We start from the raw sequence: 26,440 nt of genomic DNA, 5'->3' as shown, positions 1-26,440 counted from the left end.
TCAGTGAAGTGTATTTCAGTCAAAAGCAGGCCTTTTGCATTTCTCCCTAGCACAGACAATGTCTAGACAGCACAAATTGAGTTTTGGAAAATGTCAAGCTTCTCTGAGTCTCCTGTTTGATAATGTGACTGCCCGTGTTCTTCTGTCAATTAGCTGGTTGCTTGCTGATATCTCCTCTCTGCCCGAGGGAAGAGAGGCGGACTTCATGATTATAATTATATTTTTGTTGGTAGTCTTCTTCACCCTTAAGACCCTCTTCATCTTCACCAGCATGATTTTTTTTTAAGCACAAGCTTCATCAAGCCGACTTGACTCTTTATCTGTGGATGCGTCCAGGTGATTTTGTGGTTCATTTCACTAGATTTTAACCAAATTGTGTAAGGAGTGAGGTCAGCTGTGTTGTGTTATAATCATCCTTTTAATGTGTGTCAAAGTGGTCCACAATAATACTAGTCAACAGAGAAGGTGCAATATGGTGCACTGGTGCAATATGTTTTTCTCTCTGAAAATATACAACGCTAATCCCTCCATGATTCCCTGTGTCTTCCCAGGTGCCCACCATACTGAATGCACTACAGCGGAGTGTACAGGCAGTTCTGGTTGGAAAGATTCAAATCCAGGACTGGTTTGGAAACGGCATCAAACGCGCAGCCCTGATGAACAAGTGGGTCCTGAAAGGAGTGACCATTGATGAGGACGAGCGCTGTCTTCTCCAGACGGATGGCTCCTTCCTGTACTTGCTTTGCAAGGATGGACTCTATAAAGTGGGCTCTGGATACAGTGGCACTGTCAGGGTTCGTAATCAGAGACTTTTTTTTCACCAACCTATAGGATCTATAACTTTTAATATCCATGGGATATGGACAGCTGTTTTAGAGATGAATTCTAAAGATAAACACTTTGTAGATTCTGCTGTATATTCATATATATTGAATATTTAAAAATTAAGTTTCACTACAGTGAATGTATCTGTTAGAGTGGTCCATGTCTCATTGTCCCCCTCTATAATTTTTGGTTACAATCACGCTGGCTGTTTTTGTTTGATCCAGCTGAAAGAGAGACAAACAACAGATGCTGTTGAAAACTTAAACCCAAAGGTGGCAAAGGCCCCATACAGAAAAGCATTCATGTGTAAAACAGTGGTGACGTCTTACCACATTTGGGGTCGTAGTGTTTGCCTCTATGTGTAACAACACAAGGTCAAAGGCACTGGTCGAAATGCAATATAAATTTGTGGAAAGTAGTAGTTAATAAATGTACTTTCACCCGACCCTTCCTTTTTAATGTCTCTTTGAAACAGCAGCGTAAGTCCTCAAACGATTAAAAAAACAGATTTGATGAGATGTATAAAGCTTTCTCAGGAAGGTGCTGGGCATTGCTCCCTGTTAAATTAAGTGCTGCACCTGCCAGTGTCTTGTGTTCAGAGTTTTTTTTGGTGACTTTGTATCACCATAGGATTATTATCGGGGGATTAAATGAAACCAACGGGCAGGTGCAGTTACACCAACGTATATACTCAAGGACTGGATGAACTGGAGGGAAAGGAATAATTCAGTTGTGTGAATCTTTAGACACTTAGTCCAATAAGAACTAATCATTATGAGTAATGGAGGCTATTGTGCAAATTATTTTCTCTTACCACATTATAGCTGCTTTATGTTAAATTAAATTATTTGAATTTTATTATTTTGGCATCAATTCGCCAACCATTTCATTCTCCCCTTTTGATCTATTGACCAAATTTCTGCAGGGACAACCACATTTCTTTAAACTAGATACTAACAATTACATTTATGGCACATTTTTAGTGCCTCTTCGCCAAGAGTTTTTGGTATCCACCCAGATGGGTGAAGCCAAATCTGAGCAAAATATGTGTATACATCATTTTTAAGTATAACTGAGTGACAGGATGTATAGGTTTACTTCTTTTAAGACTGAGGTGTTAAAGAATTGGGAAAGTGAATATACCACAATATTTGAATGCACATTTGGTTATTGCTAAAAGTTAAGAAGATTTAAGAAGATAGTTTTTGCCCTTTTGTTTCCTGTGTATTAAATTAAAGCTGATCTTTTTCTTATGTGCCCACATGTGATTGAAACTTCACAGGGTCATGTTTACAACTCCACATCTCGCGTAAGGAATCGAAAGGAGAAGAGATCGTGGCTGGGCTTTGCACAGGTAAAGAAGTGTTTTCCACCTAGATACTCTTACAATTAATTTTTTCTAACTGGTAAATGGACCCCACTTATATAGCGTTTTAATCATCTTGTGGTTCTAAGGCACTTTGAAGTAGATAGTGTTCACCCATCCTCACACAGTCACTCACACACATCTAACGGCGGCAGCCCGTTATCGTTTGAGTTGTGATATATTTGTGAAACATATAGGGAAGTTGTAATTATAAAATTTCAAGATACTTCAAGATATTTAACAAGTAATTTTTTTCTGAACCAAGTTTGCATCAGTGTCTTTCCTCTCTGCTCAGGGCTACTTGTTATACCGGGATACAAGTAACCATAGTATGTCAGCCATCAAGATCAACCCTGAGACCTTGGAGCATGAGGGGACAGTTACAATGCCAGGTACTCAGAAACACTTCAGCTTCCTTTTTTAAGACACTATGCAAAGCCATCAGAACCTTACAACACATTTAAAATATTCACATACAAAATGATCCTCTCTGTAGGTCAACACTCGGATGGACAGAACATACTCTTCACAGATGGAGAGTACATCAACCAGATAGCAGCCTGCAAAGATGTACGTATTATGAGCCTCTTTATTAAACCAGTTATTAGTGGAGAAAGTCCCAGTTCGCACAAGGGTTTCTCCAATAAAATAACATTCGGGAGAAGGAGTCAATAGTTCTTTTTTTTTTTTTTTTTTCCATTAGTCATTTCCGTAGACTGTGCGGTCATTGGCTTGACTCAGCCTTGATGATATCACAGGTGACTTACTGCTTTGAGCATCGTTCTGTATCATGAGAGATTTGTATACCTATGTGGTCACCCTCTTGGCCATCAAATTTTTATGAACACAAACATAATTATATCTTCCATTGTGTACCATTTTTTTCCCCGTCTTTTTCTTATCTTGGTATGTTTTAATATGCAGCATCGTGTGCCACTATTGGTGAGAGTGGCACCACATGAGATTCTTTCTCCAGGGCTGAATCTCACATGCAGTTATCTGCAATAGCACTCTGTAAGAGGAGTGGGGGAGGGGGTATTGCAAAATCTATATATCTGTCGCTGCAGCTAGCTTTGCCCCCTGATAGCAGTTACTAGGCAAATCGGGAGCTGGAGGGATATGACTGAAGGATTGGGATACCTTGCAAGTTCAATGATTTTATTGTTTAGGGTCTAAATATAATCTCCACTCTGAGGTCTTAAAAGCAGCAAAGCCACAAGATAGTGACATGCTAAATGTGACACAGAAGAAGTCGACAAGGGTCTTCAGAAAAGAAGTCGACTTGCAAAGGAAAGCAGTCAAGCATGGATGTAATTTGTTAGAGGAAAATTTGAGTTTGTCTATTACTATACAAAGCAAATGTCACCTGGTTTACAGGAATCAGATCAATATCACACCGTGTAAACCAAATCAGTCCAGTACCATCCTTCATCTCTTTTTATATCCCTGCTGTTTTCCTCTCTGCACTCGATACCTTCCCTGTAAATGGTTCTTTTCAGTCATTTTTTTTCTTCAGTCAGTGGAATCTAAATGATTGACTGTGATATTTTATGATAAAAAGCTCCACCCTCGGAGAACAATTATAATTTTCCCTTGATAGTCTTACCTTATGTAAATCAGCCATACGGTTCATATCCATCATTGTGTTATGAGTGTCTATAAATAGGTTATCATATTGTCAAAAATTATGTTGTGTATTGTGTACTAAAAAACAAACAAATCTGCACCATTTTGGTCACTTGAAAGAAAAGAAAATACAGTCACTTCATAGAGGTCTTAAAACAAGTAATGCTTATGCATATGTTTATGCCAGTATTTTGTCAAAAATGAGTTATTGTGGCATTTCACGCCAACCGTCCATGTTTTGTCATGTTTGGAACTAAACAGCATTTCCTGTCTTTCGCAGGATGGTTTTGTGGTAAGGATCTATACTATGAGCTCAGAACCGTCCCTGCAGCAGGAACTGCAGCTAAAGCTGGCAAGGAAATGTCTGCATGCCTGCGGAATCTCTCTCTTTGACCTCGAGAAGGATCTGCACATCATCAGTGAGTGGATACAAATATTTATGAACTGATAGATGGTAATATTGCTATGCACCTGCTACAGCTTTATACTTGTGTCATCATAAGTGCAAAACACACAGCTAAAAAAAAAAAAAAAAGAAGGACCAAGTCTTGTCACTATGTTTGTGTGTTGGAGGCTTTAAATAGTCTCTTCATCTCTCAGGCACAGGGTTTGATGAAGAGGCAGCGTTGCTTGGAGCTGGCAGGGAGTTTGCCCTGATGAAAACTGCCTCTGGAAAGGTGAGTATGAAGATGTTTAGCCAGCTGATAGTGAGTGTCAAACCCTGGAAAAAAAGAAACTGCAAACAAATCATCGCTCCAAAGTCTTTGTCCCATGTTAGTCACAACAGCCACATGAAACCCATCACGCAAAATGAGCATTCTCTGAGTTCATCACATCTGTATGTAGTTAACTACCATCAGATTTTCCAGTTGTAAGGCTGTATGAAAAGAGCATACAACCAGCATTGTACCAAACTCTAGATATAAAACTCCTTCGACTTTTTAAAGTAGCATTCCTGCCTAAATAGTCAGAATTATTAGGAGTTTATCAACCAGCTATCGGACTTAGAGTACAATATCATCTTTCTTTAAAATCATACCAAGTCCTGCTGTAAGGGAAATCTCTGTTTGTGAGTTCATGCAGTATCATGGCAACAAGTCAGTGTTCGACTGTAAGCCATTTCATCTGGCATTTTTTCCGCATACAACTTGTAACAGGGGAATGCAAACTATGAAGCTACTTGGGGTGTGTGAAGGGTGTGTGTGCGTGCATGCGAGTGCGCATTGGGGGTGTGGTGCATTGTTTGTCTGTTTAAGATAGTAGTGGTTGACAGTTACTTATGGCTCATGTCTATAGGAGCCTAATGCCTAATCTTCCAGCACACAGTATCTACAGATTACACTAACATAGATCAGTTAAATGGTTAAGAATAGAAGCAGCCTACCTGTAATTTGGCTCAAAGGTCACTTTTCAGCTGGGCTGGAAAGTTTCCTGAAATATGACAGAAAGCACAAGCTTTTTCTCAGTATGTCTAACTTTTTGGATCAAGGTCTAGTTGTAACCATGAGTGTCAAATTAATTATGGCTTAATTTTTTGAAACATTGTATCGTAATTAATAATAATATTGTAAATAATGTTAATGATATATCAATGTTGAAAGCCCATTCTTAGACCAATTATATCAGGCTTTCAAAAACAAGATAATCATTGATATGTTGCAAAGAAAAACAGTGCCGAAAAGTTAATATCGCATGAACCTTATCCACATAGTGACTAGTATTTGTGCTAGAGTACGACTGCTGCACTCAAACACACTGGACATATTTAGACTACTTTTTCCCAGTCTGTATTCTGTTTTCACAATGTTGCTTTCTTTCTATCCCAGATCTACTACACAGGAAAGTATCAAAGCCTGGGGATAAAACAGGGAGGACCATCTGCAGGGAAGTGGTTGGAATTGCCTGTGACCAAGTCTCCCAAGATCCTACAGTTCTCAGTTGGTCATGACGGCTCTCATGCCCTGTTAGTGGCTGAGGATGGAAGTGTGTTCTTCACAGGCTCTGCTAGCAAAGGAGAGGATGGAGAATCCAGTAAGGCAAACTCACACAGTCCCCTGGAAATATATACATTAATAGATTATAGAAACGTGAAATCGGAATATCAGGTTAGTTGTTCAGCAGATGTGTTTGTTGTTGCTGCAGCCAAAAGTCGCAGGCAGCCCAAACCCTACAAGCCCAAAAAGATGATCAAATTGGAGACCAAGACAGCAGTATACACAGCCTGTAACAACGGCAGCAGCAGCATTGTTACAAAGGACGGGGAACTCTACATGTTTGGAAAAGATGCCATTTACAGTGACAGCACTTGTAAGTTGACAAATACAGGGCTACTTCAAATTCTTGTCTGTTTTTCTGATAATTCTCAGAAACCTCAGCCTCTAAAGATATGATTATTAAGAATAAAAAACATAGCTGTTAAAATTGTCCCCCGCATTCCTTTCCACAGGCCAAGTGACTGACCTGAAAGGTCACTTTGTAACTCAGGTTGCAATGGGAAAAGCTCATACATGTGTCCTCACAAAGAATGGAGAAGTGTGGACGTTTGGGGTCAATAACAAGGGTCAGTGCGGCAGAGACACTGGAGCTATGAGTCAAGCAGGGAAGGGTGAGTAAATTGTATCATCACTGAACAGACAAACTGGCATGTGGCCGTTGTATACCAGGGTTCTACAAGATTTTTGTAGAATCCGATCCCACTCTTGGTCTCGCCAACATCATAGGTAATGATGACGACAGCTATGAGTTATTAGTATACGATTCATTAAACTGCAGACTACAGATCCATGTTATATACGGCATATGCTAGTTTTTAAATACAACATAGCCTATCTGCAAATTGGCTTTGTAGCTGAGGTTTTATTTGTATCTGTATACCTTTTGTAGCATTTGGTGTTGAGAGCATGGCTACAGCCATGGATGAGGATCTGGAAGATGAGCTGGAGGACAAGGAGGAGAAGAGCATGATGTGTCAGCCAGGCATGCATAAGTGGAAGCTAGACCAGTGCATGGTTTGCACAGTGTGTGGCGACTGCACTGGCTATGGTGCCAGCTGTGTCAGCAGTGGACGGCCAGACAGAGTTCCAGGCGGGTAAGATGGCGCATCCTTGAGCAAGAGCCCACATTTTTTTGTGAATTTTTCAGAGTACCTGTATTTTCACCAAGAGTCCCTTCATGGGGGATTTTACATCCCATGTGTTTAATGAATGTAAACATGTTTGCTTTCTCTTTTGATGATATGCTTCTGTACGTGTTTCTCCTTCCTCCAGCATCTGTGGCTGTGGGTCCGGGGAGTCAGGCTGCTCAGCATGCGGCTGTTGCAAGGCTTGTGCCCGAGAACTGGATGGGCCGGACGCCAGAGAGAGAGGTATCTTTGATGCTGTGAAGGAGATGATTCCATTGGACCTTCTGCTAGGTATCTCAACTGATATCTTGCGTGACTTTTTCTTTTCTCTCTGCTCTCTCCTCTGTTCTTTTTTTACATTGACGTGATAAATAGGTAGCATAATAAAATCCTATTCGTGCCTAGGTACAGGATATTAATATTACAAGTTTATCTAGTGTGCAGTGTCAATGACCGAGAATGTACGCAAGCTGTGTGCCGTATTCGGAGCTTTGCCCGCGTGCTGCTTGTTATCCACAAGTTACACTGTCTATTATAAAGGCTTCATTGCAATGTTCAGCTTTGTCGTTCATCTTTTAATTTTGGTCCTGTGTGCAAAGTCATTGCTTCGCCATCACTTCTTCCATCATTCATTCATTCGTGTGTGTTGTGTTCTTGTTCTGCTCTGCTCTGTCTTTCTGACCTCCTCTTGCTGCATCCTGTCTGGCCTCCTTGTACCTGGGGCCTTTTGTGTTATACAGCTGTGCCTGTCCCTCCCCCTCCAGGAGTGAACATCGAGGAGCACATCCAGATCCGTCAGGAGGAGAAACGCCAGAGGATCAACCGCCGACACAGGCTGGAGGAGGGACGAGGTATGAATCTGTTCCAGATTTGATGGGACCGTTTTCAGGGAAAAGCTTTTGGCCTTTTGGCTTTAGGAAATTGTATTTTTATATTAGACCGTTTACAACTACAGGGGGAGCTTGGTGTTGAGGGCTGGCGATTACCAATTGATCAGTATGATCAGTATGTCCATCCCCTTTCAGTGTCAAATGACCGAGATGTTGTGTGAGCTTGTACTTCGGCGGCTTCCCATGCTTGTGTCTTCATAATTTTTCAGTCAGTGTGTATTGTTGTGGTCTAGTATTATCCTGTGTTCTTTCCCATTTGTGAGCATTGTGCATGCATGTGAAAGTTTCTTTCTCCCCCAGGCCCCCTTGTTTTTCCTGGTCCCATTTTTATGAACCAGCGTGAGCAGGCCCTAGCCAGAATAAGACCCCTTCAGGCACTAAGGCATAAACGGGACAAGCACAAAGGTACTATGGTTTTCACTAACTCAACGGGTGCAGAGACACCCTTTTGACTCATCTCCCAATCTGGCTGTCCCGTGCACCTCCTCTCTCACTCTCTGAAGGCGGGATTCTTGTGACCTTGTGAGGTATCATGATAGTGAATGCGTTAACAACAAGAAGGATTCATTTTTACTTGAGAAAAAGACTGCAAAACTTATTAGTCGGGTTTATGACACGTCTTTTCAGTGAGCTGGTTCCCTTTATTTTTTTAAATTAGATTTTGTATACATTTCCATAGTTAAATTAACACTGTGAAGGAGTGAGATGTGAGTGCAAAAAAGGTTCTTCTTGCAATATATTATGGAAAAACAGTGCCTATCAACTTCACCTTGAAAAACAATAAGCAAGGATCCTTTTTTTTTTTTTTTAATCCTACTTACTTGTACCATATTAGCAATTTGAGCACATTAGACATCCCGAAGCTGTGTAAACGTTCCCCTCTGGAAAAGGCAAATCCTGTTGACAGTGAGTGTGTTCTATGTAGTAACAATTAGATGCACACGTAGGAGACTGCAACTCATTTTTTTTTTGTTTCGACTCCTTATAGAAAAACAATGGATTTCAAAAGATGCAGTCAAGATGTGATTGAAGTGACTCTCACCCCTGAATCTGTTTAACACATGAGTCATGGCCATTTTTAAACATTTTCCGAGGCTTGGATAATTTGTCCGATCTCGCTTTCCACTCAGGAATAGAAGTGTTGCCTGAGCTTTGTACGTTGTTGTAAATCCTTTGTATTTACATTCATGAAGGTGTCTCTTGCTAGTAAACTTTGACACTGATACATGCATCTTCCCTCTCCAGTGTTTTGACTTGGCTGCATGTTTTAATTTGGTTGCCTTTACCAAGGAAAGAATTCTTTGATGATTTATCTCAGCTGTATTCTGTGGTCTTTCAGGCATTTTGTTCCTGTCGAGGTTGCCAGTGCATTCCCTCTTTTTAAAAATCTACCAAAAGGTACATTTGGCCATTCTTAAAGTTATTACTATTTATCTATAGTTTTAATCCTTTTTAGCTTGACTTTTATTGAGCCTCACTTTTGCAGTTTTAGGGAAAGGCTAGGAGATACAATCAAAAACATACCATCAATTCCAGACCTTTATATAATTAATTTGACTTGGTATATGGTGGGAATGAGTGTTAACTGGCCTTGAGTCAATTTACTATTGAGCCTCTGAAAATGACATACTATGCATAAGATTATCTGTAAATTCAAAATGGTAAATTAAGTGTTTTGTTAAACATTAAATTCGAGAATCTGCGTTTCAGTCACATGTTATTTGCTGCTGTTGTCCATTTGAAATCCATGGTTGTGATGTTCAGTAACTAGATTATAAAACAATACTATTGTATATTGTGAAATGATATTTTTCCCTTTTTTTTGGGACGTGAAGACCGATTGATAACGTTCACTTGCAGTGTTTGTCACTTTCCGTATTTCCCCTGAATGTTTTTCTTCATAGTATTGCACTCTTGAAGAGAAAATGTTGCTCTACATGCCCCAGTTAGCAATATCTTTGTGTGCATCGGATGTGATTAAAGACCACTTTTACCCACTGACATTCATAGTTTTGTCCTTGAGCTTTGAACCCCTCCTAATAAATGTTTGGGTCATGAACCAGTCAGTGTTCATCTAACATGTATTATGAAATTCAGGTTGTAGAAAACTGACTTCTTTTTACGACATCAGTTTTTGAATTAAAATTCAATAGACTGGCTCATGGCCCAAAATGTTATTTATATTCATTCTATTTACGGCAGTGCATGTGTCACTGACGAACTTTTCCTCCCCCAAACACATTTCTGACCTCTTATAGAAGGCTCTGGGTAAACCGTATTTCTTCCTCATTATCGGAACAGACATATTTAAGAAAGACATCCAATTTTTTTTTTTTTTAATTCAGGAACTGCTGCTTAAGGTTTAATTCCAGAAGAGATGGGTCTTTCAGTTGAACTGGTTGCCAAAAGCCTTTCTGTCGTGGAGGTGTTTTTTTTTTTTAAATTCTCTTTCTATTTCAGCATGCTGCCCTTCTTTCCCTTTTTACTTTTTTTGAGTCCTCTCATTTCCTCCAGCTTAGATTTCTAGGTCTATGCAGAGATGTCTTCGTGGCAGTCTGAAGTTTCAACTAAAATTCGCTCTTTTCTCTTCAAGCTCAGACTTGCTCACTCAAGTGTTTGCCTTTTAGATGGTAGCAGCGAGCGTGGAGAGAAGGATGCCAGTAAAATAACCACCTACCCCCCAGGAACAGTGAGATTCGACTGTGAGCTGCGAGCCGTGCAGGTCAGCTGTGGGTTCCACCACTCAGGTAGGTTCCTGGTTATTTCTGCTCTTCCAGATTGTAATTTGGTGTATACAAAGTCAAAGAGCTGTTAACTTTGAGGTTAAGACTTAGTCGAATTAAAAAAAATTGTAATGTGCTTTCTTAGTGGTACTGATGGAGAATGGAGATGTTTACACATTTGGTTATGGCCAGCACGGTCAACTTGGACATGGTGATGTCAATTCCAGGTAATGTTGAGAAATCAGGTAGCTTGTGCTTGTGTGTGTGTGTGTGTGTGTGTGTGTGTGTGTGTGTGTATATGTATATGTGTGTTTATATATGTATGTATATGGGTGTACATGTATGTATGTATATGGGTGTACGTGTCTGTGTGTGTGTATATATATATGTGTGTGTATATGTATATGTGTGTTTATATATGTATGTATATGGGTGTACATGTATGTATGTATATGGGTGTCTGTGTGTGTGTGTATATATATGTGTGTATATATGTATATGTGTGTTTATATATGTATGTTTTTGGGTGTACATGTATGTATGTGTGTGTGTGTGCGTACACAACATCATTTACCACTGTTTTTACCTCCTAGGGGTGCTCCAACTCTTGTCCAGGCTCTTCCGGGTCCCAGTGTTCAGGTGACTGCAGGCAGCAATCACACCGTCGTTTTACTCATGGACGGGCAGGTGTTCACATTTGGCAGTTTCTCGGTAAGAAAAACATCATCCTCGTGAAATGATCAGGAGCCATTTACAGATATTATCCTGTGCCATTCCTTTTTAAAATCAGTACTCAATATGTTTACTTTTTACTTTGTCCATTAATGTAGACCTATTTTCTTGATGCTTTTCAGAAAGGGCAGCTGGGCCGACCCATCCTTGACATGCCCTACTGGAATGCCAAGCCATCTCCCATGCCCAATATAGGAGCCAAATATGGACGAAAGGCAACCTGGATAGGGGCCAGTGGTGACCAGACGTTCTTGCGGATCGATGAGGCCCTTATCAATTCGCATGTCCTTGCTACTTCAGAGATCTTTGCCAGCAAGCAAATCATCGGCCTCGTGCCCTCCTCTGTGTCTGAGCCGCCGCCATTTAAATGTCTTCTTATCAACAAAATGGATGGAAGCTGTCGCACATTCAATGATTCTGAACAGGAGGACCTGCAGGGATTTGGCCTCTGTCTGGACCCAGTGTATGACGTCATATGGAGGTCAGTCCAAGGGCTCTAGCATGATAATCTAAGATGAGAAAAACTTTATTGATCCCCATTGGTGAAATTCTTTGTCACAGCAGCGTGACAGTTATAGTATCAATAAATATGGATATAAATAGAGAGACAGTTAGAAGACAGTTAGACATCCACAAATAAATAGATGCAGAGAGAACAGCAACAATAATATCAAGGATAGACAACAGTATGGGAGGAAAAAAACAACAGCAACGGTGAAAACAGATAACCAAAACGACAACAAGGATCGGAAAATTAAGAGAGTGACAATATCAATGACGAAAATAAACAAAATTAAGCAGCATGCAAATTGGCTGAGACCAACAAGGATAAAATTGGAGAGGAGTTAGAGCATGACACATGTTAATGGGTGAGGTAGTGAGATTGCGGTAGCACAGATGCACCTCTGGCCGATCATAGTTGTGTACCATCCAGACTGCTGTTATACAGTCCGATGGCTGTGGGCACAAAGGAGCGTCTAAAGCATTAAGTTCTCTGCCGGGGTGGGATGAGCTGTTGGCTGAATGAACTGCCCATCGGCCACAGCTTGTCGTGCAGGGGGTGGGAAGAATTGTCCAGGACAGCTCCCAGTTTGTCCTTCACTCTCCCCACTGCCACCGATGGAAGATCTTCTAGGTTCAGTCCCACCACCAAGCAGGCTTTCCTCACTAGCTTGTTGAGCCTGTTGACCTCCCCAGTCCTGGCATTGCCCCACCAGCACGCTATACCGAAAAAGAGTGCGCTGGATACCATTGATTGACAGAAGGTCTTGAGCAGCCCACTACAGATGTTAAATGACCTCAGTCTCCTCAAGAACAACATCCTACTCTGACTCTTCCTGTGGAGTGCATGTGTGTTGTGTGCCCAGTCCAGTTTATGGTTAATGTGGACCCCAAAGTATATAGGTATATAGTAGGAGTCCACTATTTCCACCTCCTCACCCTGGATGGTGATCGGTACATGTCTCCTCCAATTCTTCCTGAAGTCCACAACCACCTCCTTGGTCTGGGAGATGTTGAGTAGGAGGTGGTTTTGGTTGCTCCACTCAACAAAACTCGCAATCAGACCTTTGTATGCAAGTGAATGAATGCAATATTCATGGTTGTGGGGTCAGCCACCTTGAGGCCAGGATATTTCTGTGCTCAAAATATTGTGATGGTGTGTTTTTTGTGTAATGTCTAATGAATCAGACAATCGGGCGTTAGAATGATTTTAATATACTGTATATTATAAGGCCAATGCTTGATAATAACAAGAGGTTAGGAAGGTTACCCTATACTGTATAAGGGAATGCTATTCAGTTGCATTTTTGTTAGAATGTATTTGCATGATTTTTCTCAATTCATTTAAGTTTCTTACTCATTTTCCAGCAACTTCTCTCTGATTTTAATCTTAGGTTCTTACCCGTCTCCCGAGAGATGTGGTGCTACAATGCAGTGATTGCCGATGCCAGGATGCCCTCTGCTACAGATCTACAGGCTCGATGTAGCATCCTCAGTCCAGAGTTGGCTCTGCCATCCGGGTCACACGCCACCACCACTCGCTCCCACGGAGCTCTCCACATTCTCGGTAATGGTTTTCACAAGGCACTCAGCAAGGCTAACGCTTCACTTTGAATAACGCTGATGCGTCAACTAGGCCAAGTTACTCTAAAGAATTTCTTGTAAGGACCCTTCACTCAATCTTGCAGACCTGCAGTACTTTGCTGGCATTTTTATGCATTAATTTTCCAATATTTCAGTCCACATTTTTTTTTAAGAAATAGTTGGAAGATTATTAACGCACATTGTTTCCATTTATTCTTTGGAAAAATGGATAATGATAATGGTAACTCACAACACAAACTTATGATTAAGTGTTTACAGCAGTGGTTAGGTTATCATTTCATGCTAAAAGGAAATATATTGTGGTCACATCTTAGGTTGCCTGGACACATTGGCAGCGATGCAAGAATTAAAGATGGGTGTAACCAGTGCAGAGGAGGAGACTCAGGCAGTGATGAAGGTCTACTCTAAGGAGGACTACAGTGTCGTGAACAGATTTGAGAGTAAGTTAATTGCTCCCCCACAAATCAGGATAGACAACTAAAACTGAAATATTTCCATTACATAATTACTCGACTTAAAAATGAGCTAAGTGACTTTTGTTCACCGTGTGAAGTCAAATGATATGTTGTGGTGCATAAACAACAGAGCCTCATAAATCTTGTGCATGATCCTCAGGCCATGGCGGGGGCTGGGGCTACTCGGCTCACTCTGTGGAGGCCATCCGCTTTTGCGCTGATGCAGATATTCTGCTTGGTGGGCTGGGACTGTTTGGTGGGCGAGGAGAATATACTGCTAAAATCAAGGTGAGGAAATATTACATAGTACATTTTTTTTTAATATCGATTAGATTAATGTGACTGTTGTTCACTTAATTTTCTCGTAATTAGTATTAATCAATTTTCTGATATAGTTTCGTGGTTGGCTCAGTGGCCCAGTGGGTAGTGCTTTCTCTTTACAGCAAGAAGGTACCTTTCTGGTGCCGTTCTGTGGAGAGTTTGCATGTTCTCCCTGTGTCTGCCTAGGTGTTCTCTTGTATCCTCCTATAGACCAGAAATGTGTATTAGGATGATCGGAGACCCTAAATTGCCCACACGTGTGAATAAGAGAGTGAATAGTTGTTTGTCTCTATATGTGGCCCTGTGATTGACTGGTGACCGGCATCTCAAGCACTGAAAGCTGGGAAGAACCCCTGCGACCATGAGTGCAGGATAAGTTGTATAGATAACGAATTAATAAATGAATTTCACGAGTTTTGGGATATCAATAGCAGTGTGATAATGCATAAGATGTGTCAAAGTACAATATTTTAACATTTTTTTACAGTCTTACAAAATATTTGAAGAATCAAAAATTACAGCACATTAAAAAATTGACAAAGTCTACGGTTGTCTATAAATTCAGTTGGTGATAATTGTTTTTTGAAACGAACCAACCACTGGAGTTTCCAAAGTTTGCTTCCTGTAAATCCCTTTTGAATTTTGATTAAAATGAATAAGATTATACTGTTTTTGTTATTTTCAGATATTATAATTAAAAGAAAAACTTGTTCCTCACATTCCTTTTCAATAAACGTTTAGCATGTATCTATCATTTACTGATGTTGATAGGAAGTGGCAAAGTAAGGAACTGGTGTAGATATTTGAAAAAAAAAAAAGCTGTCCATTATCAAAATAGTCAAACATTTTTCTTGTTCTCCTGAAGAATAGAAGTGAGATATTTCTTTTTTTGACAGAATTTAGACATAGATTGTTTTATGTGTTCTTGTAATCATCTGATCATTTTTGTTCAAATAGTTCTTATCCTCTGCTTGGATCCAGTTTACATCCCAGTTTTGTTGTTTTCGTTGAACAGCTATTTGAGCTCGGGCCTGATGGTGGCGATCATGAGACAGATGGTGATCTGCTGGCTGAGACCGATGTTCTAGCCTATGACTGTGCTGCCAGGTACCGTTTCTGCACTTATTTTTGATATTTTAAACAAAAGTCTACCTTCTAGTCACACAGGTTTCATGGGAAGAATTAATGACAGACCTAAAGTACACCTGATGTTGCAACCTGGACATATCTTCAGTGACTCTCCTGAGATCACTGGGTGTTTTGTGTCTTAGTCTCATACACCCTCCGTGATATTTCCACAATGATTTTTTAGTTTGAGTTTCTCTTTTGCACTGCGAGTAAATTTATTTTAGGCAGTTTGTCTGTATAGGGATATGAGATTATTTAAATTTAGTGTTTTAAACATATTATTGGTTACTAACAGCCTTTTTTTTATTTTTAGGGAAAAGTACGCCATGATGTTTGATGAACCTGTGCTGCTGCAGTTGGGTTGGTGGTATGTGGCCTGGGCCAGAGTGTCGGGTCCCAGCAGTGACTGCGGTTCCCATGGACAGGCTACCATCACTACTGATGATGGGTACTGACTGATTTCACTTTATAGATATTCTGTGTATTGATCTCATGTGTGTGTGTACTTATATGTATGTTTGTATAGATAATGAGTGAGTGAGTAAGAGGTTGTCTGTCTATATCTGTGGCCCTGCGATTGAATATATATATATATATATACGCCCTGGACTGGGACAGGCTCCAGCATCCCCTGCGTCCCTGAGTGAAGAATAAGTGGAGCAGATAATGGATGGATGAATATATATATCTATATATATATATAGATATATATATATCTATGTGTGTGTGTGTGTGTGTGTAAAAAACAGTACAATGATGAAAAGATAGATGTTTTGGAGAAAAGGTCAGAGAAGCTTGACTGAGATGGTTCGGTCATGTACAAAGGAGAGATAGTGATTATATTATTAGACAGATGCTGGAATTGGAGCTGCCAGCCTGGAGGCCTCGAGGAAGACCAAAGAGAAGATTTATGGACGTAGTGAGAGAAGATATGAAGGTAGTTGATGTGAGAGAGGAGGATACAGAGAATAGGGTTACATAGAGAAAGTTGATTTGCTGTGGTGACCCTTGAAGGGAAAAGCCGGAAAGAGAAGAAGAAGAATATATGTATGTGTGTGTGTATGTATGTATATGTGTGTGTATATATATATATATATATATATATGTATATATATATATATGTATATGTGTGTGTGTTTTTTTCTTTAGTGTTGTATTTCAGTTCAAAAGCTCCAAGAAGTCAAACAATGGTACGGACGTAAATGCGGGTCAAATACCACAGCTACTGTATAGGTAAGTACATAAACAGTCATGTTTCTCATTCAGACCATTGGCTTGCCGACTCAATAACTGGAGTTGTGTTTTTGTATTGTATTTCATGCTAGACTTCCTTCTAATGATGGCAATGCATCGAAAGGGAAACAGCAGACGAGTGAGCCAGTCCATATACTTAAACGATCATTCGCACGAACAGTGTCAGTGGTTAGTATTGTCGACGTAATCTTGATATTTTGCAAGTGCGTTGTAACGTCGCTTTGCCATTCTAAGTTCAGCGTGTGTTTACGTGTGTGACTGCCATCATTCTTCAGGAGTGCTTTGAGTCCTTGCTCAGTATCCTTCACTGGAGCTGGACCACCTTGGTCTTGGGAGTGGAGGAGCTGCGAGGGCTGAAGGGCTTCCAGTACACCGCCACCTTGTTGGACCTTGAGAGGCTGCGCTTTGTTGGCACCTGCTGCCTCCGCTTGCTCAGGGTCTACATCTGTGAGATCTTCCCCATTGCTGGTAGGAGTGCATCATCAACATATCAAATATTGATGGACACAATAGTAACTTGTCTTCACGTTTCCAATTTAATTTCACATTTGAATCAAGAGTTCCTATATCAACTTTTAGCCAAATTTCAGATTGTTCTCATTTTTGATATATTGGTTGGTTTCCAGCCAGCACCAAAGCTGTAGTGGAGGAGTCGAGCAAGCTGGCAGAGTGCGTGGGAAAAACACGCAGTCTGCTGAAGAAGATCCTGTCAGAAGGCATGGACAACTGCCTCACCAAGCTGGACAACGACCCACAGGGCTACTTGTCTCAGCCTCTTACTCTGCTGGAGGCTGTGTTACAGGAGTGTCATAACACCTTCACTGCTTGCTTCCACTCGTTCTACCCAACACCAGCTCTGCAGTGGGCCTGCCTTTGTGATCTGCTTAACTGCCTGGATCAGGTCAATTGCTGATTATCGTTAGTCATTTTAAGATAAGATAAGATAAGAACAACTTTATTTATCCCGAAGGAAATTGTTGTGCCAGAGTTTCAAGTAAAACATAACAATAATAGATAATAGTAGGAAGGAGGGAGAATAAGAACTACAATAAAATATAAAGTGTCAAAGGTAAGGCTATCAAGTGTTTTAAGGTCTTTCAAAAAGTATAAAGATTTGAATATTCCCTTCAGCTGAAGGAAGAGGAATTAAAAAAAAAAATTAGCTTTTTTCCCCAAATTGCTCGGAAATGAGAAAGTCGGAAAGGAAAATCCTTATCCAAATTCTATCCTAAGATGAATTATTTTGTTTGAACAAAAGTCCTTAGGTCACTCTCAAAGCAAGTTATTGAAACAAACCGCTAACAACGTTCATGTCTTGGTTTCAGGACATCGCAGAGGCCAACTTTCGTACTTCCAGCAGCCGTCTTCTGGCGGCAGTGATGTCAGCTCTGTGTAACACTTCAGTCAAACTGACATCTATCCTACCCATTGCATATGATGGGGAAGTATTGTTGAGATCTCTGGTTAAACAAGTCAGCACAGAGAATGACTCTGCCCTGGCCCACCGCTTCCCCCTGCTGGTGGCACATATGGAGAAACTGAGCCATGTGAGTTAAGCACATCTAGCACCTTTGCCCAAGACCCTTGATAAAAATAACAATGGGAAATACAATTGATAATTAAAACAAATGGAAAAAAAATATCTGAACATCCTAATTGGTGTCATTTTGTACAATTTCAGACAGAAGAAAATTTAATGGGTATGACCAGTTTCCGTGAGGTACTTGAGAAGATGTTGGTGATTGTGGTGCTGCCAGTGAGGAAGAGTTTGAGGAGAGAAGTGGAGCTTTTTTCTCCACATCTGGTCTCTAACACCTGTGGCTTGCTGGCCTCCATTGTTTCTGAGCTCACTGCATCTGCCCTGGGCTCTGAGGTAATCACACTACTCCGTGTTGTCTATTTTCCCATTGACCGCCTGAGGATTCACAGCTGTGTCTGAAAAGGGATAGATGAATATAGCAAGGATGTCCTTATTTGTTAGTATTTGCCCATCTAGATCAGTCAGCCTCGTATGCTGAATAAGTTTGATGTGATGGTTATCTTTTCTTTTCTCTTTCTTTTGTAGGTTGATGGGCTGAACTCGCTACATGCTGTGAAAGCATCTCCTAACCGTTTCACAAAAACAAGCCAGGGCCGGAGTTGGAACACAGGCAATGGCTCTCCTGATGCCATCTGTCTGACAGTGGACAAACCAGGCGTTGTGCTTGTGGGCGTCTGTGTGTATGGGGGAGGGGGGATCCATGAGTATGAGTTGGAGGTGCTTGCTGATGATGTAAGTGAGCACAGATATTTCTCATCTTCTCTACGAAGCTCATTTACAAACAATGGCGTCTTACCCTTTGTTTTCTGACCAGGCACAAACTGATCACCCGGGAGACTCGGCACATTCTCACAGATGGACATCACTGGAGCTGGTGAAGGGGACCTACAGTACTGATGATTCTCCAAGTGACATTGCTGAGATTCGCCTGGACAAGGCTGTGCCACTGAAGGTACATGCCTTCATGAATATATAGTACCGTATCTGTGGTACTGTGGTATCTGTTGAAGTAGTGGGTGTTAGTTCTTGTTTCATTCTAAACATAAGCTTATGCTTTTGCAGGAAGGGGTGAAGTATGCTGTCCGCTTACGAAATTATGGCAGTCGAACTGCTAACGGGGATGGAGGGATGACCACAGTGCAGTGCTCCGATGGGGTGTCCTTCACATTCAGCACCTGCAGTTTGAGTAGCAATGGGACCAACCAAACACGGGGACAGATCCCACAGATCCTCTACTACAGGTAAGTGGGAAAGCAGTCATTTTATTCAAGCCGATGTCCCCGCAGTATTTTTTTTTAAATGCATCTTCTTGCTGAAGGAGTGAGTATGATGGGGATCTCCAGTCCCAGCTACTGAGCAAAGCCAATGAGGAAGACAAAAACTGTAGCCGTGCTTTATCTGTAGTCAGTGCTGTGGTCAGAGCGGCAAAGGACCTGCTTCATAGGGCTTTTGCAGTAGATGGTAAGCACACAATGCTGCAACTATATTTCAATAGAAACTGCTGTAGAACCATTTGAATAAAATTTACCAGCATCACTTCAACTTATATCGTTTTACTCTGTGTTCAATAGTGGATGATATCCCTGAGCTCCTGAGCTCCTCGAGTCTTTTCTCTATGCTTCTCCCTCTTATCCTGGCCTACATCGGCCCTGTGGCTGCATCTGTTCCAAAGGTAAGCTTTCAAATGAATATCCTGTTCCCATCTTTGGAGTTTAAAATTGCACACACAGAAATATGTTCATGCTGCTCATCCGCTTTTGTCAGGCCGCTGTTGAGGTTTTCGGGCTGGTCCAGGAGCTGTTACCTTCCGTCTCCGCTCTCAACCAAAAATATGCGCCTCCAACTTTTAATCCCAACCAGTCCACAGACAGCACTACCGGCAACCAGCCAGAGCAGGGCCTGTCTGCTTGTACCACTTCTAATCATTACTCAGTGATTGAAAGTGATCATCCTTACAAGCAAGCGGGTGTCACACAATACAGGGTTGGTATAATTTTGATTTCAAACAAATGAGCAGAAAGCTTGCATTTGAGAAAGTAAAACAAGATACCAGTTTAAAGTGAAACTCATCTCACACCTCAACATGTTTCAGGTGTCATTCCCAGACTGTGTCCGTTGGACAACCATTGAGTTCGATCCGCAGTGTGGTACCGCTCAGCCCGAAGACGCCCTACGTCTTCTGATCCCCAGCCGTATCCTCCACTTGTCTTGCTTGGGAGGTAAACCTCTGATCCATGACACTATTAACACCTGGACTGAATTGAGAAAGTTCTCCGGTTCCACTGGCTGGCCAACGACCGTCCTCGTTCTGCCAGGTAAGAGAGGCAGAATAAGTTAAAATAATAATAATGAAATAAAAAAATAGTAAGACTTCTCTGGTCTTAGCTCTGATAATATCAGCCATAACTGAATAGGGGCATAGCTTTGTGGAAAAAGCCCTATCATCAAAGCTATGTCCACTGTATTGCATCACATGGGCCTTGCTATTCAAACTCAATCTTCATGTTCTGTCCTTCATGGTGAATGATTTTGAATTTCTACTACATTTTTCTCTTTGTAATAAACTAAGGAGAACATCATACGGCACAAAGGACAGATCGAGGCAGTTTGCCACTGTTAATTCTTGTCAAACTCTTCTTCTCGTGAAGAAGATTTTTGAAAATAATTGACACAGTATATCAACAGCATATTTGCCACTGCTGTGGAAAAGAATCAAAATGTATGGAAAAAGAACAAGTCCTACCAACAAATTCTACCTTTGAGCGAATATTCTTAGACCACCTACAAGAATCCTTCTCTCTTGCATCTTACCTGTCTGTCATCTTGTGATTTATCACAGTTGTCACATAAGTCAGTTAATTTTTGTGTGTGTTAAGTTAATTGGTTAAATATAGTGTGAGCACTAGGTGTTGCAAAAGTACAGCTCAAATTCAGCAAAGACACTTAATGTCCTTTTGGTGAATTGTTTTTGTGTATGAATTGACCACTGAGGGGGTCCTGATGGAATAACAACAACCTTAACAGCAGGTTCACTAACCTGTGTAACTGGTTAACCTGTTAACCAGGTTTCAAACCCATCCTAAACCCATCCCATTTACCATCCTAAACAAGTGTATATAATTCTCTTGTGGAGAGTTAAAAACTTGTTTTAAAAGTGCAGCCCCTTAAAGTGTGAATATGTTTAATTGATTATGCCACTAGTTGTTTATGAAATTTGTTATTTTTAAATCAACCTCACACATGAACCCGTCTTATCTGGGAGTCATTGTTTCAGTAAATCGGAGCTCCGTTTTCCTATCTTCATCCATTGTTCTGTTGTTTTGCTGACTTCTTCTCTTTCAGGAAATGAAATTATGTTTTCACTGGAAACCGCTTCAGATTATGTGAAAGATGAGAAAGCCAGCTTCTATGGCTTTAAGTGTGTGGCTGTGGGATATGAGTTTAACCCTGGTCCTGATGAGGTAAAGTGAGGCCTTTGTCTCTCTGAATAGTTGTTGAAATGTTAGAATCTATTGGCAAAGTATTGCATCTAATCCATACATGTGTAGAAGCTGTGTAAAAATTGTGGAACATCATGATTTTTTTTTTTTTGACAAAATGGTTTTGGACATTTCAGGGAATCATCCAACTAGAGAAAGAGCTTTCCTATCTGGGCAGTGTGTGTGCTGCCGCTCTGATGAAGAAAGACCTGGCACTCCCTATTGGTATGGGAGAGGGATTAAAGGATAATGTACATTGCAAATTGATCTTGTGTGACGTGTCGAATTAATCATTCAATTGCCTTGTTTTCTATTCAGGGAATGAACTGGAGGAGGATCTGGAGATTCTTGAAGAAGCCTCTCTACAAGTGGGTTATTTCTTAAGTTCCATTGCATTGTTTTTTTTTTCCTCTCGCTTCAGCTTAATTTTTTATTGGTTTGCCTTTCCTTTGCCTCCACTCAGGTGTGCAAAGCCCATTCAGGAATTCTGGGGAAGGGTTTGGCATTGTCTCACCCCCCCATCATCCTCGAGGCGCTTGAAGGGAATCTGCCCTTGCACCTCCAAACTAATGAGCACTCTTTCCTTGAGGACTTTATCACATGTGTGCAGACCTCAAGTGGAGGACGTTTGGCAAGGTATTACTTTGTGAATATAGCCTCTGCAGATACCTTTTGTCCTTTCTAAACATCACGGCAAGAACACAAAAAAGGAAAGAAAACTACTGAAAACTAAACTATTTAAAGGGTGTTTATTCCTGGAATTTATCATGCAGTAGTGGTTAAAGTAGTGGTTTTGCTACATCAATTTAAATTCTTCAAATATTTGTTTTCAAGTATGCTATCCTCCTTAAATAATGGTTCGGCTAAACCCTTAATTAGATAATTGCACCACTGACTTTTTTTACTCCGTTTTTGTCAAGGTGGCTGCAGCCGGACTCCTATGCAGACCCGCAGAAGACATCTCTCATCCTGAACAAAGATGATATTCGCTGTGGATGGCCAGCCACTGTTGTAGTCCAGACCAAAGACCAGTATGGGGATGTAGTTCATGTTCCTAATATGAAGGTAAGGCCTCAGACACACAGTTAACATCTATCTAAAAAGCCAATACAACCAATCCTGAAATCCTACAATCACTGTTTCTATTGCACCTGTCTCACGTGCCTCGTCTTTTTTATTGCCAGGTGGAAGTAAAGGCTGTGCCTGTCTCCCAGAAGAAGTCATTGCAGCCGGAAAATGTGAAGAAGCTGCAGAGGCTACCTGGAAGCTCCTCCCCTTCATCCTCTGGTCCTGATCTAACCTTTGGAGGTTTGCCTGTGCCCAAGCTGGAGGCAACATATGAACCAATGATTGTGAAAGAAGCTCGATACATTGCTATCACCATGATGAAGGTTAGTCTCAGTAAACTGATTCAGAATCTTTGTCCAAAGTGGGGGTTGTTTAGATTTTTAAAATACTGTGATTCGATTAATATAAAATCAGTTCATAACTTCAGATTCTTTTTGATACTGTTATGGATTGAACCTTACAATTATGTTACCTGTTACATTTTTCCAGTAATAATCATTTAACATCAAGGAGGCAAAATATCATGAACATTTCCAAATGTCATGTAATCTACCCTAGATAGTGTCCCTACTTTTGTTTTTATGATATTGCATTTTGTTATTTTGTGATAATTGCATGTTAATATTTGAATTCGCTCTATTTTAAGGTGTATGAAAACTACTCTTTTGAAGAGCTGCGCTTTGCATCCCCTACCCCTAAGAGGTAGGTGTTGAGATTACAGAATCAAACCTAATTTATATCTGAGAAACAATCTACTTATTTCTTTGTTTTTATACTATTAAGACCCAGTGAGAACATGCTGATTCGTGCCAACACGGATGGGACTTACAGTGCCAACTGGACTCCTGGAGCTGTTGGACTCTATACAATCCATGTCACCATCGATGGAATTGAAATAGGTGACGGGCATCTATTCAAACAATGCTTCACTGCTGTAGACAGTCAGTAAATCACAAGTGGTCACATTCTCTTATGTTAAACCACCATTAAAGCCGTAAAACATGTATTGTAAGATGAAATCTGGATTGGCAGAGAAGTATGTTAGACTGGTGCAGGACATGTATGCTAGCTGCGGTGTACTGTGGGGGTAACAGAGAAGTTCAAGGTGGAGGTGGGACTCCATCAGGGATCAGCACTGAGCCCCTGCTTGTTTGCAGTGGTGATGGACAGGCTGACAGATGAAGTTAGACAGGAATCGCCATGGACCATGATGTTTGCAGATGACATTGTGATCTATTCTGAGTGCAGGGAACAGGTTGAGGAAACTCTAGAGAGGTGGAGGCATGCAGTGGAAAGGAGAGGAGTGAAGGTTATTTCTCAGCAAGACAGAATGTGTGTGTGAATGAGAGGAACCCAGGTGGAATGATGAGGCCACAGGGAGTGGAGATCAAGACGTTGGAGGATTTCAGGTACTTGGGGTTAAAAGTCCAGAGCAACGGAGAGTGTGGAAAAGAGGTGAAGAGCCGCGTTCAAGCAGGTCGGAATGGGTGGAGAAAAAGTGTCAGGGGTACTATGTGATAAAAGACTATCAGCCAGCATTAAAGAAAAGGTGTACAAGACAGTGCTGAGACCAGTGATGCTGTATGGACTAGAAACAGTTTCAATGACGATAAGACAGGAGGCAGAGCTGGAGGACGGAGAGATGAAGATGCTAAGGTTCTCAAAAGGAGAAGAAAGATGTAAAACAGGCCCAGTACAACATACTTACGGTAAACCCTATGAAGGGGATGCTAAGATAAGGACAGAAAATTACAATTTTCAAGATTGATGTACAGTTATGGGCCCTGTGGTTCTATGATTTTCCTGACATGTGAATGTCTATATGTAGATTTGCTCCCAGGAGATGAGCACCCTCTAAACCTTAGCCTAACATAAACTAAAAAAAAAAAATGTAACTTTTTGAATTTACCTTATACCTTATGCACACACACACACACACACTCACACACACACACACACACACAAACATCAAACAGCTTAAAGCATAGATCTCCATCAGTAAAATAGGCTTTAAGGAATGCTGTATTAAGTAATAAAGTTCGCAATTTGTGTTATCTTTGTCTTGAGCTCTCAAGAAAGCTTTTTTTAAACTTGATTCTTCATGGTTTCATATTCCTGGTGTGATATTAGTATCGCCATTATCATTTTTGCTGTACTTTTCAGCTGGTTTTTAAGTTTTTCTAAAGCACCTGAATCCACCACTGAGATGACAATGTCCACTTGTGGAACTGTGCTTGCATTTATAAAAGCTTAAAACAGGACTGCATGGTCACTTCACACTATCCTGGACTTTTTCTAAGTCTGTGTCTCTTTACAGATGCTGGATTGGAAGTCGAGGTTAAAGACCCACCCAAAGGCATGATCCCACCAGGAACTCAGATGGTGAAGCCAAAAGCTGAACCACAACCAAGCAAGGTGAGTTTTTCCTTTGATTAAACACACTGATAACACGCAGAAGCGTATGGATCTGAACCTCAGGCACGCCTGCAAATACCCATTATTTGAAATTGACAAAAGATCTTTCTCTTTTGTTTGCCTGTTGATGGCTTTTTACATATCTACAAACTTTTGAATTCAAAAATATGTTAATTGAACAAACTCTAAGCCTGAAAGACATATTCCAGTTGTGCTGAGCTTTTACTTTTCAGTCTCTCCCTCTGAGGCAGCATTTATCTGTTTTTGCTGTAGTTTTGGTCCAGTACTCTCAGGAGCCAAATCAGTTGTGTGTGTGTGTGTGTGTGTGTCTGTGTGTGTGTGTGTGTGTTTTGTGTGTGTGTGTTTTGTGTGTTTGTGTGTGTGTTTAGTGTTTTGCATGATGTGGGCGTGCATGCTCTCAGGCTTGAAATAAGTATACATGTAGTTGTTTTTCTGGAGGATTCTGTTATAGTGCTCTTTAATCACCAAATGAGTAAACGTTTCTAGATACGTGTCCCACTACACTAGAAAATTACACATATCGCTCCCCCTCAGTTTATGGTTTTACTTCAAGTGGATTTGTATATGATTAAAGCACTCTGCAACTAGGCAAATATTATACTAAAGCATCAACAACAAAAAAGATTAGTATTTGGCTTGTTTGGACAGTCAACATTTATTTGCTTGGGTCAGCAGTCCCCAAAGGCATTTTCTTTTCTTTTTTTTTTTTTTTGTTGTCAAACAGCTCCTATTTGCAGGATTTCTCAGTATAGCAAAGAGAAATTTTCTCCATAAATTGGCACAAAAATTCATTCTGACTCAAAAATTTGGTAATTACATTAAGCTCTACAAAGGCCAAGGTTATCTATGACCTCACAAATCACATTAAGTTCCAAAATGCAGAAACTTTCTCCATGAATTTGACATAATTGTGTTAAAAGCATCTGATTATATGTCATTATGTGATTACATTTTATATTCAGAAGTCATAAGGTGAACTTCAGTAATAAATGGTGGTATTCAAAATGGGTCTCTTTAGGTTTATTTTTCTGAACATATGTACTAAGAGGCAGGCTCTGTGTGGGTTAGTGCATGCAACCTTCCACCGCCACTTGTCTTGCTCTCTTTACTTTTCCATTCTGCTTCATTTGTTTCTTTCTTTCTGCTCTTTTGCTCCTGTGGCTCACGGTCTCCATCTCCCCTCTGCTTCTCTCAGGTCCGTAAATTTGTGTCCAAGGACAGCGCAGGCCTGCGTGTGCGTAGTCACCCCTCCCTGCAGAGCGAACAAATAGGCATAGTGCATGTCAATGGCACCATCACTTTCACTGATGAGGTAATTGACTTAAGTCCCGGCAGATAAAAATGATAGGCTAAACAAGCTAGAGCACCTT

General features: G+C 40.8%; 1 protein-coding gene across 19 annotated transcripts in view; it reads left to right on the top strand.

The window, feature by feature from the left end:
- mycbp2 (MYC binding protein 2) overlaps positions 1 to 26,440 on the top strand; it is a 66,192-nt gene that overhangs the window by 12,791 nt on the left and 26,961 nt on the right. For 14 of the 19 annotated variants that reach the window (XM_086145021.1, XM_086145016.1, XM_086145013.1 and 11 more), the window contains exons 6-50: positions 552 to 794; positions 2,108 to 2,179; positions 2,487 to 2,583; positions 2,688 to 2,761; positions 4,098 to 4,236; positions 4,418 to 4,494; positions 5,644 to 5,848; positions 5,960 to 6,124; positions 6,264 to 6,422; positions 6,701 to 6,905; positions 7,084 to 7,229; positions 7,703 to 7,789; positions 8,129 to 8,233; positions 10,456 to 10,575; positions 10,697 to 10,778; positions 11,145 to 11,262; positions 11,406 to 11,764; positions 13,179 to 13,351; positions 13,704 to 13,829; positions 14,005 to 14,132; positions 15,181 to 15,272; positions 15,607 to 15,741; positions 16,443 to 16,526; positions 16,619 to 16,715; positions 16,823 to 17,015; positions 17,174 to 17,448; positions 17,873 to 18,094; positions 18,229 to 18,420; positions 18,613 to 18,819; positions 18,902 to 19,039; positions 19,150 to 19,328; positions 19,406 to 19,548; positions 19,659 to 19,759; positions 19,852 to 20,070; positions 20,180 to 20,402; positions 21,430 to 21,548; positions 21,704 to 21,791; positions 21,885 to 21,934; positions 22,030 to 22,202; positions 22,487 to 22,631; positions 22,751 to 22,957; positions 23,281 to 23,336; positions 23,418 to 23,533; positions 24,952 to 25,049; positions 26,266 to 26,382. In XM_086145021.1, coding sequence (XP_086001147.1) covers positions 552 to 794; positions 2,108 to 2,179; positions 2,487 to 2,583; positions 2,688 to 2,761; positions 4,098 to 4,236; positions 4,418 to 4,494; positions 5,644 to 5,848; positions 5,960 to 6,124; positions 6,264 to 6,422; positions 6,701 to 6,905; positions 7,084 to 7,229; positions 7,703 to 7,789; positions 8,129 to 8,233; positions 10,456 to 10,575; positions 10,697 to 10,778; positions 11,145 to 11,262; positions 11,406 to 11,764; positions 13,179 to 13,351; positions 13,704 to 13,829; positions 14,005 to 14,132; positions 15,181 to 15,272; positions 15,607 to 15,741; positions 16,443 to 16,526; positions 16,619 to 16,715; positions 16,823 to 17,015; positions 17,174 to 17,448; positions 17,873 to 18,094; positions 18,229 to 18,420; positions 18,613 to 18,819; positions 18,902 to 19,039; positions 19,150 to 19,328; positions 19,406 to 19,548; positions 19,659 to 19,759; positions 19,852 to 20,070; positions 20,180 to 20,402; positions 21,430 to 21,548; positions 21,704 to 21,791; positions 21,885 to 21,934; positions 22,030 to 22,202; positions 22,487 to 22,631; positions 22,751 to 22,957; positions 23,281 to 23,336; positions 23,418 to 23,533; positions 24,952 to 25,049; positions 26,266 to 26,382 — 6,549 coding nt within the window. The remainder of the gene's footprint in view (positions 1 to 551; positions 795 to 2,107; positions 2,180 to 2,486; positions 2,584 to 2,687; positions 2,762 to 4,097; positions 4,237 to 4,417; positions 4,495 to 5,643; positions 5,849 to 5,959; positions 6,125 to 6,263; positions 6,423 to 6,700; positions 6,906 to 7,083; positions 7,230 to 7,702; positions 7,790 to 8,128; positions 8,234 to 10,455; positions 10,576 to 10,696; positions 10,779 to 11,144; positions 11,263 to 11,405; positions 11,765 to 13,178; positions 13,352 to 13,703; positions 13,830 to 14,004; positions 14,133 to 15,180; positions 15,273 to 15,606; positions 15,742 to 16,442; positions 16,527 to 16,618; positions 16,716 to 16,822; positions 17,016 to 17,173; positions 17,449 to 17,872; positions 18,095 to 18,228; positions 18,421 to 18,612; positions 18,820 to 18,901; positions 19,040 to 19,149; positions 19,329 to 19,405; positions 19,549 to 19,658; positions 19,760 to 19,851; positions 20,071 to 20,179; positions 20,403 to 21,429; positions 21,549 to 21,703; positions 21,792 to 21,884; positions 21,935 to 22,029; positions 22,203 to 22,486; positions 22,632 to 22,750; positions 22,958 to 23,280; positions 23,337 to 23,417; positions 23,534 to 24,951; positions 25,050 to 26,265; positions 26,383 to 26,440) is intronic. The other 5 variants (XM_086145019.1, XM_086145017.1, XM_086145004.1 and 2 more) reach the window with 4 other exon arrangements.

Source organism: Fistularia commersonii, chromosome 4 (genome assembly GCF_037954325.1).
Source record: "Fistularia commersonii isolate RoL2024-O1a breed Wild chromosome 4, RoL_Fcom_v1.0, whole genome shotgun sequence".
In the NCBI taxonomy this organism is placed as follows: domain Eukaryota; kingdom Metazoa; phylum Chordata; class Actinopteri; order Syngnathiformes; family Fistulariidae; genus Fistularia; species Fistularia commersonii.
This window is presented reverse-complemented; position numbering and strand designations above follow the sequence as displayed.